The 18,546-nt window shown below is 41.0% G+C and overlaps 1 protein-coding gene across 3 annotated transcripts in view; it reads right to left on the bottom strand.

The window, feature by feature from the left end:
• The window catches only part of UGGT1 (UDP-glucose glycoprotein glucosyltransferase 1), a 91,587-nt gene that overhangs the window by 24,573 nt on the left and 48,468 nt on the right, over positions 1 to 18,546 (bottom strand). For all 3 annotated transcript variants that reach the window (XM_054039217.1, XM_054039216.1, XM_054039218.1), the window contains exons 23-30: positions 16,741 to 16,947; positions 15,600 to 15,731; positions 13,361 to 13,491; positions 10,543 to 10,638; positions 8,441 to 8,543; positions 5,188 to 5,267; positions 4,132 to 4,321; positions 802 to 960 (exon numbers count right to left, since the gene is read on the bottom strand). In XM_054039217.1, coding sequence (XP_053895192.1) covers positions 802 to 960; positions 4,132 to 4,321; positions 5,188 to 5,267; positions 8,441 to 8,543; positions 10,543 to 10,638; positions 13,361 to 13,491; positions 15,600 to 15,731; positions 16,741 to 16,947 — 1,098 coding nt within the window. The remainder of the gene's footprint in view (positions 1 to 801; positions 961 to 4,131; positions 4,322 to 5,187; positions 5,268 to 8,440; positions 8,544 to 10,542; positions 10,639 to 13,360; positions 13,492 to 15,599; positions 15,732 to 16,740; positions 16,948 to 18,546) is intronic.

Here is an 18,546-nt window from a genome sequence, read left to right as displayed (position 1 = left end):
AAGTGTCAAGAAGGAACTACTTCCACTCCTGGGACCCACTTTAGCAAAGCTATGGAGGTCTGCTGACCTAAGACATTATGAGGGAATCCTGAAAAATGGATGGCTTCAAAGACCTCTCTGGACAAGGCTCAAGTTGGTGTTGAACATAGCCAGGGCAGCATGATTAACTATCAACAAGGTCAATTTCAGATCAGGTCACACTCCCCAGGTAGCCAATGGAAATAATAAAATCAGTGAGCAATCATGTTACTGTATTCTGAACAGAATGTGATGAAGAAGCCATGCTAGGAAGGAATTAAAATGACAGCCTCATGAGTGCGAGGATGCGAGTTGCTATTATAAGGTTATTTTGGAGACAAGGGCCAGCCTACACAAATTACACAACTGATTGGTTTTCCATGGGAAGAGTTTGTTCAAGGTGATGCCAATATTCTTAAGATGGCACACTACTACCTGCAAGAGTCCTCTCAGTAAGCTGGGATATGGAGGGACCAACAGCATCGTCATAACGACAACTGACAGCCCTCTCCAAAAGCAAGACTTCTGCCTTGACGGTGTTAGGAATAAAGTGCTCTGACACATCTCGCCAGCAACCTAATCCAACCATTCTTCCACAACTGAAACCAAACTTGCAAAATCCACTGGGGTGCAAGCAATATTCACATGTGTATTGTCAACATATTAAAAGGCAATCGGTACTTATTAATGATCTTGCCAATAGACTTGCATATATCATGAGCAACATAGAGTATAGAACCTTGAGGAATGTAGTTTGGCGCCTGTATGAAACCAGTCACTTACTAAGTTGGCCATCACAATGGTATCAACAATGACAGGATTGGCTGAAGTTCCCAGTGTGAACTGGAGTCCTCGAGGTGGCTGTCCTGTAGTGATGTCATAGCAGTGTCCTTCCAGAAGCAGATACTCCAATTCATATTCTGCAGCTACTCTATTATCCACCTGCCAAAAAATAAAATAAAATAAAATAAGAGCCATTGCTGCATTTAGAAATAACTCAAAGTTATTCTGACTACATTTCCTAGTGGCTGGATTATGCTCTAAAATCTTTAACTCATTCTCTTATAATTCAATTTTTGTTTTTAAATAAAAGCACTTTTATTTTGGTTCAGGGGATGGTGTTTTGGGTGGATTATTATTAATTGGTATTAAAGTAATCCCTAAAGACCCCAAAGGAGATCAGGACCCCACTGAGCTGGGCACTGTATTTATACATAGTATGAGACAGTCCCTACCCTGAACAGCTTACAGACAAAAGAAAGGGTGGCAGAACAGAAGCATTTAGGGCTTGTCTACACTACCGTGCGGGGTCAATCTAAGATACGCAACTTCAGCTATGTGAATAACGTAGCTGAAGACGACGTACTTAGATCTACTTACCGCGGTGTCTTCACTGCGGTAAATCGACAACTGACACTCTCCTGCCGACTCCGCTTGGCGCTCCTCGTTCTGGTGGAGTACCAGAGTCAACAGGAGAGCATTCAGCGGTCAATTTATCGTGTCTATACTAGACGCAATAAATCGACCCCCGCTGGATCGATTGCTGCCCACTGATCCGGCGGGTAGTGTAGACAAGTCCTTAAAAATGGAGAATTTAGGCAAAGAGAGTTCAAGTGACTTGCCTGATGTCACACAGAGAGTCTGTGACAGAGCTGGAAACTGAACCCAGATTTGTTGAGTTCTGTCCAGTCCAAGACCATCCTTCATTCCCAATTAATTTAAAATAAACATTAATAATTTAATCTTTATATACATAGACATATTTTCACAATGCCCACAGTATGCTAAGTGCTGTCTGAAAGAGACTGATGCAATCAGCTGCAAATAATGCAGGACAAATCTGCAGAGCAAAATTACCCACCCAGAGTTCTCAATGCACCTCAATCCTAATCCTCTGCTATCTTGGTCTTGGACCTTCTCCTGAGGAGACTATCAATTGTGAAGAATGTTATGATATTTTGTGAGATGGTCCAACCTCCCTGCTGCTCCAGAATGCTCAGTTTAATTGTTAGCTTCAGTGATCTGCATCTCAGAGATCTCACACACAAAAACACTGCCAGTATTGTTTAATGACTTGGGATGATGATTAGATTAGAAAAGTCTCAGATACATTCAGAATCTTTCCATGTGTTCAGGTACAGAAAAATAAAATACAATTGGTAAAAATAAATTTAGAGGTTTAAAATTTTTAGTATTGTCCCTTTTGTTGCCCATTTATAATTTAATTGTTTAAGACAATAAATTAACAGTGATACAAATACAATTTGCTTTACAATTAGTACAAGATCATTGATGCTAGAGCCAACCTTTGGTCTATGTAATGCATTGTACTGCATCTGGCTCTGGGCTTTACCAGATACATTAGAGGGAGACAAAAATAAAGGTGAATTGGTAATAGGTTATAAAGATTTTCAGTCTGAATGTTATCTAGGTTGGCAGTGGCCAAAAGTTATTACCAACTGTTGGCTTTTGAGTGGCCTATCTGAAGTTAGGGAGGAGGGATAGCTCAGTGGTTTGAGCATTGGCCTACTAAACCCAGGGTTGTGAATTTAATCCTTGAGGGGGCCATTTAGGGATTTGGGGCAAAAAATTGTCTGGGGATTGGGTCCTGCTTTGAGCAGGGGGTTGGACTAGATGATCTCCTGAGGTCCCTTCCAACCCTGATATTCTAATCTAAGTGATTTTGGTGGTCTTGCTCCACTTTGCAGTGGACAGAAGTCCATATCACAAGAGCCACCCTCTCAGTTGGCACTACTGTTGACAATCTCAGCAGACAAAGCCAAGGACTGAATGATTCTGGAGACTGAACTACCCTCTCACCTCTAGAGGTGGTTCCTCCAGGTCAGGGTTGAGGCACATTGGTGGGGAAGCTTGCACTGCCACTGCCCATGCCAAACCTGTTCTGTGGATAAATAGAGGACTTCAGCCTCCAGGGCACTCAATCTGGCATCTTGCACATACACTAGATACACACACAATTATTTTTAAAAATAAAATCTAATTGTTTCTCGTCAATGAGAATGGCTTAATCCAAGGGGGAAAAATGATACTTTCAGACCTACTCAGGCTTATCAGCTTGCGCTCTGAAGCAAGAAAGAGATATTCACTTTACATCAGTTTGCAATTTCCTAAGCTTAGTGTGGTATACCTCATAGTGCAGGTAATGAGACCCCAACACTAATATCTATGACCTGATTAGCTAATGTCAGTCATTAGACTAGCAAGTCAGAAAGTTGTGACTGCCAACAGTAATTGGTTTATTCACTCCATGCCGTAAAGCTTTTCTAAATGCCAACCAGTGACACTACAGACAGATATACTTCCTTTATTTTACTATCAGCATTCTTGGATTAAACATGGAGTCCTCTTTTGATTTCACTTCTTTCCTTTTTCCCCCCCTCCAGATTTTTCTGATAGCATATAAAGTTTGAAAGGATCACCATCAAATTGAAAAATCCCCTTTCCATCTGAAAATGGTGGAACTATTATTATTGACAACTAATTCCTCAAGTTATTATAAAGTAAAGATAAGAGAACATTTATTTTCCATTTTTTTTTTGTATGTTGTCAGTTTACCTATTTGGTGGTGGTGCATGCTCTACCCTAGTCCCTGAAAGTGGGTATCTACCAGTACCACCAGCAGCAGAACTGAAAATGAACAGGGAGCAAACAGCAGGACAAGTGTGTGTTCAGAGAGAAAGGGGAGGGAGGAGGTGGGGGGGCCTGAACAGTCTCAGGTGATAGTCTCAGGCCTACCCAAAAAATCCATTTAAACAAACGGGTTGAAAAATCCTTAAATTTTGAACAAATTATTTTTTAAAAAATTCAAGACACTATATGGAGCATTAACAGAAAAACTCATTAAAAAAAAATTAGGGGGCCACATAATAAGGTTTCTTCTTTTCTAGTTCAGTACTATTTCTATGAAATGCTGTACACATGTGATGCAGTTTTTTCTGTGGAACCTGCAGTAAGCCTGGAATGGGTAAATATGGCATTCCCCTCATCTGTCTAGAGCATTGCATTGTTTTGAGCTTCCAAATTCCAAAAATGAGCCCCAGAAAAATCATATACAAGCACATTAAACAAATAGGAAATGCTGAAGTCTCTTACCTCCTCTAAATAAATGTTATCAAGGTCATATGGAGTTCTGACAGACTCCACCATCCAGCTCTCAGGGGTGTTTAGGTTCAGAGTGAACAGTGGAGTCTGAGGCATATCCAAGAATTTGGCAATTGGACCAGGAGCAAAGTTGTCGTCTGCTGTGAAAGAAATCTCGGGCTCCAAAACGTAGCGATAAAAGCTGAAATTTCAAAAGGAAAATCCTAGAATATTTGGCTGCCATGTTTCATGTCTTTTAACTTTCACTGACAGTCATCTTTCCAAAGGATAGTCTCAGAGCCTCTGAAAGCCCATTACTGGACCTTTGTTCCCTTCTATGTATGGGCTCTTTGCTTAAGAAATCACACTTAACATAGGTCAAATTTCATTAAATATTAAATATTAAATATTTTACTTTACCAGAAGGATCTAGACTCAAATTAAATTCTGAAGTGTCTTATTGAATAGCTACAATATCTTAATATTGCATTTGAACCACTATAGATAAAGTCACAGCAGGGATTCCAGAGACTAAAGTGGGCAAATATGCGGAGACATACTGACTTTGATAAAGTTTTCATGGGGGAGGGGAAGGGAGAGAGACTCTCATTCTACAGGCTAGTGGTTAGGACAGTGGGATGCGAGAAATCCATGTTCAGGTCCCTGCTCTGCCCAATTCAGAGTGGTCAAAACTCTGCTCTGAATCAGGCAGAGCAGGGACCTGAATCTGGATCTCCCACATCCTGTGTCAGTGCCGTCCCACCAGTTTCTAGACACAGACAGACGCAGATATATACACCCCCTTCCTGAACTGAAAAGCTCGTGTTTCAATCCCAAAGAGGACATTTCAGCACAACTCTGGTTTTGCAAAAACATTCAAAAGGGTTAGTTTTTATTCCATTGTGGAATGAAAACAAATTTTGAAACCTCCGAAGTTGCCATGAAACAGAACTGTTGCCCTCAGGGGCCTTTTCTGACTTCAGAATTGCATGTTTATCTCCTGTAAATGATCCCCACAAATACTGCTGTTTACACTAGGGTGTTTTCCCCCAACATGGTATTCCTTACCTTTTCAGAGGCATGTCAGAAAGTTTGGACTGGCAGTTCATAAAAACTCTTAGATTCATGTTTATCAGTTGGTTCAAAACCTAAAAATATGAGAGACACATATACCCTAAAATTCCTACTAGAGAGATGAGTACTGTTTTTGCAGATTAAGCCTTAGTGAGCATTTAACAATCTCCCTTCTCGCCCTGACTTCCACAAATTTTATTTGATTGAATTGGTGAAGTTAGTTAGTTACCTGCTGTACCATGATTTTAAATAGGACTTGGGGGATATTCTAAGTAGTAGACAAGATGCGGACAGATTCTCCCTCAAAAATATTGTCTGTGGAACTGAACTTGTATAAAATGATCCAATGAAAAATTATTTGAGAGTGGCCTTACCCAGGGCCGGATTAACTCTCCTGTGGGCTCGGGGCTATTAGATTTTGTGGGGCCCCTGTATACAAGTCTTTTTCCTAATTTAAAACAAAATTATCACAATTATGGCATCAAGGCTATTAACGCTATACTAAACTTGCCTTTTAATTAACATAAAGTCGTTCTGTGGTTACATTTCAGTCTTAAAACATGTAGAATATAGTTAATTCAAAATAGCCTACTTCTTACCTTAGAACAGCTGTTATAGTAGTTTCTTTCTGGGAGGGAGTTTGGGTGCAGGAGGGGGCTCCAGGCTGGGGCAGAGTGTTGGGGTGCAGGTGAGGGCTCTGGGAGGGAGTTTGGTGCAGGAGGGGATTCTGACCTGGGGCAGGGAGTTGGGGTGCAGGAAGGGGTGCGAGGTGCAAGCTCCATCCAGGAGGCGCTTACCACAGATGGCTCCTGGCCAGCAGCGCAGAAGAGCTCAGGCTCCTGGAAGTTGCCAGCTGCTGGCATGTCTCTGTGCGCCCCTGGCGGGAGAGGAAGTGTGTCTCCGTGCGCTGCCCGTGCCCGCAAGCACCGCCCCCGCAACTCCTAGTGGCTGGCTGCAGGGACGGTGCTGGGGGTGGGAGCAGCGTGCTGAGCTGCCCCCCCTGGCCAGGGGCCACCAAAACATGCCAGCAGCTGGATGCTTCCAGGAGTGGTGTGGGGCCACGGCATGCAGGCAGCCTGTCTGAGCCATGCTGCGCCACTGGACTTTTAGTGGCCCGAAGATCGCGATCAACTGGCTGAGGCTCTAGGATCGACCAGTCGATCATGATCAACGGGTTGGTGACCACTGAACTGTATATAATTATGGATTTATTTTTGCAGGGCCCCCCTTAGCCTGAGGCCTTGGGCTGCAGTCCCTAAACCCCCTGAGTTAATCCGGCCCTGGCCTTACCATGCCTTTTTAATTATTTATTACATAGTATACTGTAATTAGCATTTCACTGACATGCTGAAGTTAGTTATCTGATATAGTCTATCCAAATGAATCTCTCATAAACATATGAGACGCGAGTCTAATTTTACCCATGTCAAAACAGAAAAATACTGTAAAATATGGAGTCGTCTAGGACTGCGTCTATACTAGTCGTCTTCTGGCATAGCTATGTCAGTCAGGGGCGTAAAGAGGGTTAATCCCTGAGTGACATAGCTGTGCCAGCAGAAGACTAGTGTAGACACAGCTATTCAGGCAAAGCTGCACTTTTACCAGTGTAGTTGGTTTTGCTCATGGGGGATGGTTTTACTGTACCAATATAAAGCTCATCTTTGCCAGTCCACATTAGGAGCACTTTGTATACCAGTACTGCTACATTAGTAGTGTAGACATAGCCTGAGGCAGGGGTTGGCAACCTCTGGCACGCGTGCCAAAGGCGGCACGCGAGCTGATTTTTAGTGGCACTCTGCTGCCAGCAGAGGTCCTGGCTGCCTGGCCCCGCTCAGCCCGCTGCCAGCCTGGATTGACGGAATCCTGGGCCAGCAGCAGGCTGAGCAGGGCTGGCAGCCGGGACCCTGCCTGGCAGGGGCCAGCGGACGGAACCCCAGACCGGCATCGGGCTTCCGTCCACCAGCCCCTGCCAGCTGGGGTCCCGGCCGCCAGCCCCGCTCAGCCCGCTGCCAGTCTGGGGTTCCATCCGCCGGCCCCTGTAAAGGTAAAATGTATTACTGGCACGCAAAACCTTAAATTACAGTCAATAAATGAAGACTTAGCACACCACTTCTCAAAGGTTGCCGACCCCTGGCCTAAGGTCTGGTCTACACTACAGAGTTTTGCCAGCATTGTTATTCATAGATTCTAGGGCTGGAAGGGACCTCGACAGGACATCGAGTCCAGTCCCCTGCCCTCATGGCAGGACCAAATACTGTTATGTTGCCTAGGTGTGAGTCACACCCTCTAGTTGCCATAGCTATACTGACAAAAACCTCAGTGTAGACGAAACTGTGATGATAGAAGAGTGTCTTTATCAGTTTAGCTAATGTTGTTTGGGCAAGTGGTTTACTATGCTAGCAAAACTCCTATGCTACATCGCCACTAAGGGGCTATGCCAGCATAGGCTCTGTAACATGGACATGCCCTAAGTTTTCGATGTTAGGCTTTCATGTGAAGACTGGTTTTAAAACATTAAAGAAATATCCTAGTGATCTAATTATTACCCCGTGAAGTATTTTATTTTAACAATTCTATGCTTTGTATTTCTAGAGAGCCTTCCAATCCATGAATTCAAAGCACTTTAATTTTGTAAAGCCCAGAGCCCTTCTGAGAAATTGATCATAACTCAAATAAACTAAGCCCCCCACTAGGGTGACCAGATGTCCCAATTTTATAGGGAGTGTCCCGATTTTTGGGTCTTTTTCTTATATAGGCTCCTATTAGCCCTCACCTCCATCCTGATTTTTCACATTTGCTGTCTGGTCACCCTACCCCCCACTCTCCCAGCCTTTCTTTCCAGTTTAATTAATAATCCCATTACCATGATTTTCAACTCTATTTATTCTATCTTTTCAAACGCAAGATGGGATTTCAAATAAGTAATAATTTTACCAACAAGAGACGTCAAGGAGTATCAAATGCTACATTCCAACATGACTGACAAACGCTCTGCACATCACATAATTGAAGCTTTTCTCATATCAGCAACCTAATCTTGTCTCTCTCATGAGACCCGTAAATTTCTCTAATGCTTTTTTACTGTACTGTAGGCTTCAACCAGGCCATTACACGATTCCTATCCACCATCCATTTAAGAGGAAAGAGAAACAATCCATAACTACAGAACAAACTATATTATAAAAGTTTTAAACTATTTTACTGTCTTTTAACTGCTGATTAATGCATTACAATGCTTTATATATACCATAAGTAATGGAGCAAGTCTTTGAGCATCTCTGGTAGCTGGATCAACAATAGCCACCACATCAAAGTAGGTCTCCCCCTCCTTTGGTCTCAGTTTAACTGCACTAAACAAAAAGAAAAGAGGACAAAATCAAGAATTAAAAAAGCCATTTTAAATTAACAGATTTAGCCATGTTAGTCTGTATCAGCAAAAACAACGCGGAGTCCTTGTGGCATCTTAGAGACTAACAAATTTATAGTTATGCATGTACTTAAGTACATTCCTGAACTGGGGCCAAAGAGCCTAAGGATCTGTAGGTTGGGTGGTAATGTATTAATTTTGATGGAATAAATTGACCCAAAGAATCAAAAGTGTTAACATGACTGTCATGGTCCAACATTAAACAATTTTAAATAAGGTTTGGGGTTTGGAGACCTGACCCTGCTTAGTCCCATGGCAAATACATCGTTAAAAGTTTTTAAATCTTTTATTAAAGATACAGAAGAGAAGGAAAAACAGTTAATAGTCTACATTTCAAATGCTTTTAAATGAGCCTTTTGTCTTAACAATATCCCTTCTTCCCTTTCCCTCTAGTTGTAGAGTCTTCAGAAGGAAAAGCCTTTGTTTGACCATTTCTTAGATGATACTAAAGATGGTAGTAAGTGTCCCTTTTGGGGGAAAAAGAGAAAAAGTTAGCTAAAATAGGGTGGAGCTGTTGTTTTTGCTGTTGCTATTGAAATCCTGGAATAATGTACCAAGGGTTGTGGTGGATTCTCCATCACTGACAATTTGCAAATAAAGACTGGATGTTTTTCTAAAAAGATCTGCTCTAATAATAATTTTGGGGAAGCTCTCTGGCCTGTGTTACACAGAAGGTCAGATTAGATTATCACAATGGTCCTTTCTGGCCTTAGAATCTATGAAGAAGTCTGATCTCTTTTCCTAGATGACAGAACAAACATACAGGAGATGGAAAGACAGAAAATGCAGACTATCGCTGGTGTTGACTTTCACTTGCAACTGTACTGCTGGAAAAGCACATGGTCTTATTAGCCACTCTGAGGCTAGGCAAACTCGTACCTGCATTGGGCTGTTTAGGGCATTGCTTTAAACTGCCTCTTTGGCCACACAGGTTTACGGAAGTGTTATAAAATATACTACCTTGTGAGGAAGAAAAGGACACCAGGGTGGGTTTGGGGTTTTTTTGAGGGGTGGGGGATGAAGGGGAGAAAGCAGGAACCAACGTCTCAGAGCTGGTGGAGGTGACAATGTCATCTGGGTACCTTTCTTTGGCCTGGTCTGGTCAGGACATCTCTCCGGATCAGGATGACAAAGGCCCAATGGTGTTATGGTAGATCCCAGGACACAATAGGGGTGGGAGCCATGATGGTAATGCTTGCTCCTCCCAGTCCACCCATCTCCCAGGCAGCAGTTGTCAGAGAAGCTTCTGCTCTTTTTTTTTTTTTTTTTTTTTTTAATCTTTTCTTTTAAGGGTCCCAAAAGGGAGTGATGAGCAGAATGGCCCAAAGACTCATTATTTTTCTACCAATTAGGTCTAGTCTCTGACATAACAATTTAGGTCTACTGATTTCTGGCTCCACTCTTTTCTTGTTTAAGAAGCATGATCTTAATACAGTCCTTGAGTTATATCCATAAGCCTTTTTGTTTGTACTAATTCAGTCTGTCTCCCTCTTGCACCTTTTCTCTTCAACATTTATTGCTACAGATTGTGACATTTTATGAACTTTTATTCACTTTGTATAACTGAGCTTACAGTTAGGACAAATTTGTAAGCCCAATTATTACAATAGTGACTCAGTAGATAAGCGCACTAGCCATTTGCTCTTGCACTTGAACAATTTCATTAAATGTTTTATTTTATTATGTTTTGTGAAACACAAAACTTCTCTGAAACATTACTGTGCCCTGAGACTATTCTATTGCTACACCTATGTAGCAACAGAAAAATAAATCTGCAAGGAGGCTACGTGGAATTTGCCATGATGATGATGATAACGACGATTCAAAGTTTAACGAGATATAGAGCTAATATACATCAAAGACAAGGAAGAAGAAATACATAGGTCAACAAATGTACTCTGAATTTAAAATTAGCCCGATACCTGTATCTGTCTTCAAAAAATTGATATTCAATCCTTGCCTCTCCTTTTGGCTGAGCAGACAGAAGAGCATCCACCTTCATTACCAAGTCACTTGCACTGGAAGAGAGAAGGTTTTCAAGTACTCTGAAATATTTATGTATTTCCCCCAGTATTACTGAAGATTATATACAAAATAAGAGGCCCAGGTTCTAATCTCAGATGCATGAACTATATGTTTTACTCCTCTCAAAAACAACCCCTTCATTGTTAACGTATACGTGCAGTAGTGCAATTTTTGAGACAACAGTGTGAAAATAAATGGTGCAAACTTCTGAAATTAAAATCTAACCCAGAGTATAGGAGCTATTATCCTCCTTTCTCCCATCACCCAAAGATCCCACGATTTTTCTGAGGTAACTTTGAAGATTTATCTGAAGATCTAAGCACTCATAAGGCATGATCACCAGTGTACTCTCTCTGGAAAAAATCACTCCATTATATACAACAGGGGTTAATTGTTGAGCAATGCAAATCAGATTGCATTTGTAGTGACTAAATATGCTGCCTCCAGAACTCTTCCTGCTTCTGCCAGACCAGTAAGAGATTAATTGAACCCAGCTCTCTTAACTTTGCAGAGCACTCTTCCTGGGCAGCTCCAGAAGTTTTTTTTAAAAACTACAACTCTCTTTAGAGCACTGAAAAGCAATTCCATGCATCGAGCAAATTTGAATGCAACATGGTGCCAAAGAAATTTACTGTTGACAATTACTTCCCTTTTATTATTCCCTGAATATTTAATCTAGTATTTTAAGTATCATTTACATTTTCCAGATTAAAGAAAAACACCTTTTGTAAGCTCCAATTCTGTGACAACATAATAAATCTGAAGAATGAAACACTAAACAATAAAAATTGGGTTGCATGGTATAGCAGTGCTAGCTAGTGATGCCGTAGTTAAGGATCTGTCAGCTTTCCCCATAATTAACTCCTAGTGTCATGGGTTTATAGCGACAATTGTGCAAGCCTTTCATAACAAAACTATATACCTGATGAAATCTGCTAAATTCTGGCATGTTTTCTAATCCAGAGCTCAGTCCAAAGCTGGGCCTGCATCTGCTAGAACCTTGGCTCAGCTGTGCCCAAAATTCAGCACAAGTTCAAACCATGTACCTCCTTCCTGTCCCTTCCCTTCCCTCCAGCCCCTTTCCTGGAACAGGCCTTAAGCATTCTCCCTTTCCTTCTACTGGCTATGGGTATAAAGGGATCTATGGCACTGTTAATACTCACTCTGATAGAATTGTGGTGTGCAAGGTCTCAGCACAATAGTGAATGTCTTTACACTTAAAAATCTGTTTGACTATGTTAAAAAATGCACACTGCTGGCTTTTAAAAGGTAGCAGGAGGTCACAGGAAAGCGAGAGTGAGTTTTGCAGGCTGTATAAGCTAAATAAACGGGATACTCAAGAGATCCTACACACTCAAACTGTAAATAGATGGCAGTGTACAGGAATCAATGTCTTTTGGAAACTTGTATATGTTCCTTAGAACTTGAACATGACTAGATTTTTAAAATACATTTTGTGGAACCCATAATAAGGATCTGTGTGTCTCTCCACCCCTTTTTTGCCTCCTCCATTCATTTTTTCCTCCTGTGTCCCACCATGAAATGCTGATAAATTAAGAATGAAGTTTTAAAAGAAGCTTATATACCTATATAGTCACTGTTATTGATACAGAAATGTATTTTGAATCTATAATACTCAAATAAATATTAAAGGCTAATCAGCAAACATAAGCTAAATCCCAATATGTCCACAAAACGTATGGCATCTTTGCGGCATCCTGATAGAATGTTCTCTTTCTCATTTTCTTCCTCCTTCTCTGTTTGTAAGTAAATATTGTAGTGATCCAACATCTGCATATACTGGAAAACCCAAGCACCCAGAGCAGATGGGTTAAAACACTTTCAAATCTAATCTTATATAGCCAAAAAAAAAAGGGAGGGGGGGTTGCCAAGCCCTTAGCATTATGTTGATTTGTGTGTAGAAATGTAAGAGATTTCATTCTAAACATAGGCCACGGTAGGGAGTAGCAACCATATTTTCCCCCCCATTTAAAATGTTATTTTTCTCTTAGTACATGGAGGTGTTCTGTAGTCAGGATGAGCTAAAGCAGGGTTTTCACTGTACCTGGCTTGAAAGAGGAGTGAGTGCAGAGAGCACCTCCGTCTTTTCTTTTTTGGGGTGCCACCCTTATTCCTCTTCATATTTTTTTCCCATTTTGCATGACTGTTGCTATACTAGCCCCTTTCCCCTAGCCAAGAGACCACAACCTGAACACCATGACTAACAGAACAATGTTCTGCATCCATGCCATTAAGCTTGCTGTACAGAGGATTATTTTAATGATATAGACCAGTGGTTTTCAACCTTTTTCATATGCAGACCCTTAAAAAATTTTAAATGAAGGCGTGTCCCTCTTTGAAAATCTTAGACATAGTCTGCAGACCACAGGGTTCCCCAGACCACAAGTTGAAAACCACTGATACAGACAGCGTGTTTCTTGGTTTTCCAGTCACTTTAATAATTTATTTCTGAAGGCGAGTGTGTGGGCTGCACAAGGCCATCAAAGCTGATTCAACTCAATACAGCAACTTAAAATGTCTTTTCCCCCTTATCCCCTCTAAATATTTTATTATTGGCAAGATGAATACATGCACTTTATACAAATTGAGACAACAGTCTGCTTCCTCTCCCCTCTTCCCATTGCAGAAGGCCGTGTTACTGACTTGAGCCCTGCTTTCAACCAGTCCACTTAGTTCCTGTTCATATTTACTTACAGATCTTCCTCTACTCCCAACTGCTGAATATGGGATTTGATTTTCTGTCCTGATGTCTTTAGTATAATATTCTCTAGGAGGTGGAAATCATCCTGATTGAACAGCTCATTGTCTTCTAATGGGCCAATAATCTACAAAGAAAATGGAGTCAGACTTATTAGGTAAGTGCTGTACTGAAACAAACATCAAAGACATTTTAAAGATACATACTTTGGGCCCAATCCTGCAGGTGCCAAGTGCCTTTGAGTCATATTAATATCAATGGGAGTTGAAGGTACTAATCACCTCTCAAAGGGTGCTCTGCAATGTGGAGGATCAGACCTGTCGCTATGTACAATATATACTTTCTCAGCATCCATTGAGTACTTGGAGACTGAGATGCATCGTATTATGTAGATCAAACTCTTGAGGGTGCAATGGAATTCCAGACCAGAATCCCGCTGCTCAGCAAATACTATCAAATCATATTTCTCAAATGTCAGATATATTAGAGTTGCCAGTGAATTCTCAATGACAGGAATAAAACACGTACAATTTATAACTACATGACAGGGAATGTACAGTAACTCCTCACTTAACGTTGTAGTTGTGTTCCTGAAAAATGCGACTTTATGCGAAACGATGTTAAGCGAATCCAATTTCCCCATAAGAATTAATGTAAATAGCGGGGGGTTAGGTTCCATGGAAATTTTTTTCACCAGACAAAAGACATTATATACATATACAGTATAAGTTTTAAACAATTTTAAACAAACACTTTAATATTGTACACAGCAATGAATGATTGTGAAGCTTGGTTGAGGTGGTAGAGTAAGAGGGTGGGATATTTCCCAGGGAATGCCTTGCTGCTGAATGATGAACTAGCACTCGGCTGAGCCCTCAAGGGTTAATACGCTGTTGTTAATGTAGCCTCACACTCTACAAGGCAGCATGGCCTGAGGCAGGAGGGAGGAAACACAATAGATGCAGGTCAGTAGCTGCAAACACTTCCCTGCAAAAACTGAACATGATGATGAGCCCACGCTATCCAGCTGGAGTGCACCTCTCCCTCCTCTTGACAGCACATGCATGGCTGCACAGGTGCTGACTTTCCAAAGTGCTGGGGGGTGCGTGCATAAGTGATAGAGAGAGACTTGCATTGCCCCTTTAAGTACGCTGACTGCGCTTCAAGTACGTTGCCCTTTTAAGCAGACCAGACAGGAAGCACCAGCTTCCAGCAAGCTCCCTCCATTCTGTCCCTGAGCCCTGTCCCCCTCCTCCACTTTGTGGAGGGAGGAGGGTAAGGAGTGGGGGGCAGAAGCAGGGGTACATCCTGATATCAGCAACCCTCTCCTTCCCTTCCCCAGCAAGCAGGAAGCTCCCGGGAGCAGCTCCAAGGCAGAGGGCAGGTCAGGAACAGCACAGCAGTGGGGGAAGGTCCATCTGAACTGCTGCTGGGCAACTGCCGAGCCACATACCTTACAGGGAATTCAGGGGAGCTGATGGGGGGGCTGCTGGCCCCCCCTTGTTCTAATCCCCTCGAGGAGAGGTTGCTTTTCCAGATAATCCTGCAAACAGTGGACAAAGCAGGCAGCTGCCAAATGACATTAGAAGGGAGCATTGTGCAACTTTAAACGAGCCTGTTCCCTAACAGATCAGCAACGTAACAACGAGACAACATTAAGTGAGGAGTTACTGTAGTTAGCACTGAAAAAAAAAACAATGCTCAGTGGCACCTGTTTTGGCTTGTTGTTATAGTTGTTTGAAGTCAGGAGAAATAATAAAGCTAATTACGGTGGACAAACAGGTTTCATTGTTTGGAGTGGAATTTTACAGTTAAATGATTTATTTAAAAAGTTAAATAGTGAAAGGTGCTGGATGTGGAGCTCTGGGCACTGACAGTAGCAACACAACTTTGTCTCACTGCCCAATGAATCTGCCTCAACCTTGAATTGGAATCAGCCTCTCTGGGGTAAGAGGCCCTTGTGCTTCAAGTTGTGCTAGTCACAACTCACATTTTTGTTACTTGGACATTTGTCCAGTTGAAACTGTATTGAGATGTAGCCACTAATTTCACACACAACAAAGAGCCATCAGATGGTAACAACCTTTGGCCACAGTCAACCTGGGCTGGATTTGAACCGGTGACCTAAAGAAGAAAGGTTCTGCATCTCATTCTTAGATCTCCATTGTCAATCAAGTCTTCCTTATTTGCTACATATTGAATATGTCTGTCTCCCCCTTTGGGAAGTGACCTTACCCTTCCATTGCTGATCACTGCCCTCTGTCCTTTCTGCAACTTAAGAACATCCCTGCAGTACATGGCATGAGACAGTATAAAATCCACTTTGGGGGATTCAAAGGCCTCTTTAAAAGTATTGACATCCATACCCTGAAAGAAAAAAAGAAAACATATTCTCACTCAAATGAGAACCATAATAGAGACTCTGCATAAATGCCCTGTGATAGATGGACACTACTTGTTAAACTGTCTTATCAAGTTTTTACAAACCTCTTCATAGTTTGCTACACCTAGCCCACAAACCCTTTTTCTCTTTATTCCCTTTCTTCTGTTCGCTGTTTGATCCCTGGATCTTTCTGTCCTTTTCAAACAATCAATCTCACAACTTTTGATGTGAAAACCTTGTTGTCTGCCATTCGTGTTACTTGGAATAGTCATAATGAATTTCTTTATTCTTAATGACTTGGTATCACTTTTTCAAGTTTAATTTGAAAACATTTTCTCCTTTTCCTGTACTTATTAAAGTGACACCATCAAACTGAAACATAGCTAATTTCGAAAAGTGACTCAGCAATAGTTTCAGGTACTACCCTGCCTGGAAGCCCCATTGCTAATTTTTCCAGTTCTAAGAATCACATTTTCTTATTCTTCTAATATTTTCTCTCCCCATTTGTTGTTTGAAGAATTCATATGCACAGAAAATGGAAGCTGAATATGCACAATAGGTTAAAATGCACAAAGTAATTAAATTCAAAAACAGTGGGCCTGTCATTCCTCAGTCCTTTTTGACCTTATAATAGGAGGGTTTAATTTTAACTGTTGTTTTCTGTCTTGTATGTAATGATCAAATGCATTTTTGGAACACAATTTTTAAAAAAGAAAATCTAAACAATGTTTTACTAGACTTGCAAGGAAAAAGCTATTTTTTAAAAATCAAGACCCCACTGGGTTTCAAAGCCATAAAAATAAAGTAAATAATCGTCTCTCTCAATTGTGAAACCATGCTGAGTTTGGTGAAATTAATCCATTAAGGACAAGAATTAGAATTTTTGTGTGAACATATTGCATCAAGAGTTACAACCTGCATTTACCCTAAGAAATTCATCAGAAGTGCTAGCAAAGCATCCCACCACCGGTAAAAGTCATCACAAGTACTTACACCAACCGCGAATTCTGTGATGTCAGCTCCTGCCTCCAGTGCCTTTGCTGTCTCTTCTTTAGCCATTTTAGTGATGAAGTTCTTGGCATTGTTTGACGTTTGTGTCTGTAAAGCTGCCCATATGGCCCTGGTGATGACTGTGTTCTCGTTAGTTGGATCTTCACTAGGGTTATTAATCATGCTAATTCGGACATGATTACTGGATTTCTGTGTTTTAATAAAGTGCTAGTTAGAACGCATTTAGAATTCTAGTCTGTTTTTAGATAGGTGGGATAAATCCATCATAATAAAAAGCAAAAGGAAACTGCTCTGTATAGCCTAATGGGAAATATTGATTCCAAATCAGCTAGTCAGCAGCTCAAGGCTAACAGGACTAATGATAATGAATGACTTTAAACTAACTTATTTATTATTTGCATAGCACCAGCATGCTTACAATATTAGAGACAAGTATGAAGCCAAGGTTCCTGCCACAAAGAGCTTACAATCCAAATACAAAACAGATCCCAAAGCACTGTGCAAACCAATTGCCATATATATTGTGTGTCTGCCTTGTTCTATTGCCTTGCTTTATACTGAAGTGTAGCCACTGCAGGAATGAAACCTGGCAATACTACATGACTATTTTGGACAAAAACATGAAAAATATATTTTCCTCTCTTAAAGGATAATTTAGGTAGGTAGAATGTAATTACTAAAGCTGAAATTTACCCAGGATAAACAGGAGTTAACACTCTACTTTTACAATAAGCACTACAGGGTATTAATGAGCCCAAAGGGTCAAGACCTTAAAGCTGGCATATCAGGTAGCACTGCCCCTGCACACCTGACACCGTTGTGTGGCACTGGTTCAAATACTGAGAGGGAACAGCACCCCCTATTCAACATCATCATTTCCCACAGTATCTGTTTTCTTTTAGAGAGTAATGATCCGGCTTGAGCAGGACAAGATCTGACAAAATCCCAGCTTTAGGTGGCATGGCTGCAGAAATTCAAGGTACTTGCCAGACACTTGCAACTTATTTAGAAGCCAGAAAAATTAAAATTGCTAAAGAAACAAAATTGGCCATGCTGTTTTATTAAGTGACTCACAACTATGTAATATTAAATACAAAATCTAAGTTAATACAGAAATGGTATTGAGAGAGTAAGTGAACAGTAGTCAAGAAATTAAAAAACACGATTCCCACCACAACTATAACAAACCTCCCCACCCTGATTCCTGGTTCGTATTGAATTACTATGTAGTCGTAACTAGAACCCTTACTGAGAACGGGCAATGTGTCTGAGTTAGTTAAAATTGTAAGTTTCTTAATATTTATGTTAAAGTGCTCAATTGTCACAATGCAGGAACTTATTTTTTTTCTCACTCTTGAACAAGAAAATTCAGTGACTTGCAGGGCAAGGTGTAAGGCTCAGCTGTTTACTCAGGCTTTTGCCTGAGGAGGGAATTGGAGAGAGACATTAAAGTAGCACTCTGAGCAGAGTTCGTATTTCTCAAGTGTGTTTTTTGTGGAGGGTACAAGTTAATGTCCCAGAGATTGAAAGGGACAAAGAAAAGAGAAAAAAAGAAAGTAATTACACAATACTGATGTTTATTTGAATGTGTAATTAATTTTGTGAGCAGGTACTGCATTGAAATACATCAGAATTATTTTGTCCAAAACACTGGACGAGAAAAATTCCTATGTTACAATCAGTGCAGATGAGAGAGACAAAGCAGAGGTTATGGTACAATGCTCACATGTATGCCCAAGTCAAAACACAGCAGTGTCATTCTAATATTAGGTCTGTCAGCCTGAACTG

Source organism: Malaclemys terrapin, chromosome 9 (assembly GCF_027887155.1).
Source record: "Malaclemys terrapin pileata isolate rMalTer1 chromosome 9, rMalTer1.hap1, whole genome shotgun sequence".
Lineage (NCBI taxonomy): Eukaryota > Metazoa > Chordata > Testudines > Emydidae > Malaclemys > Malaclemys terrapin.
This window is presented reverse-complemented; position numbering and strand designations above follow the sequence as displayed.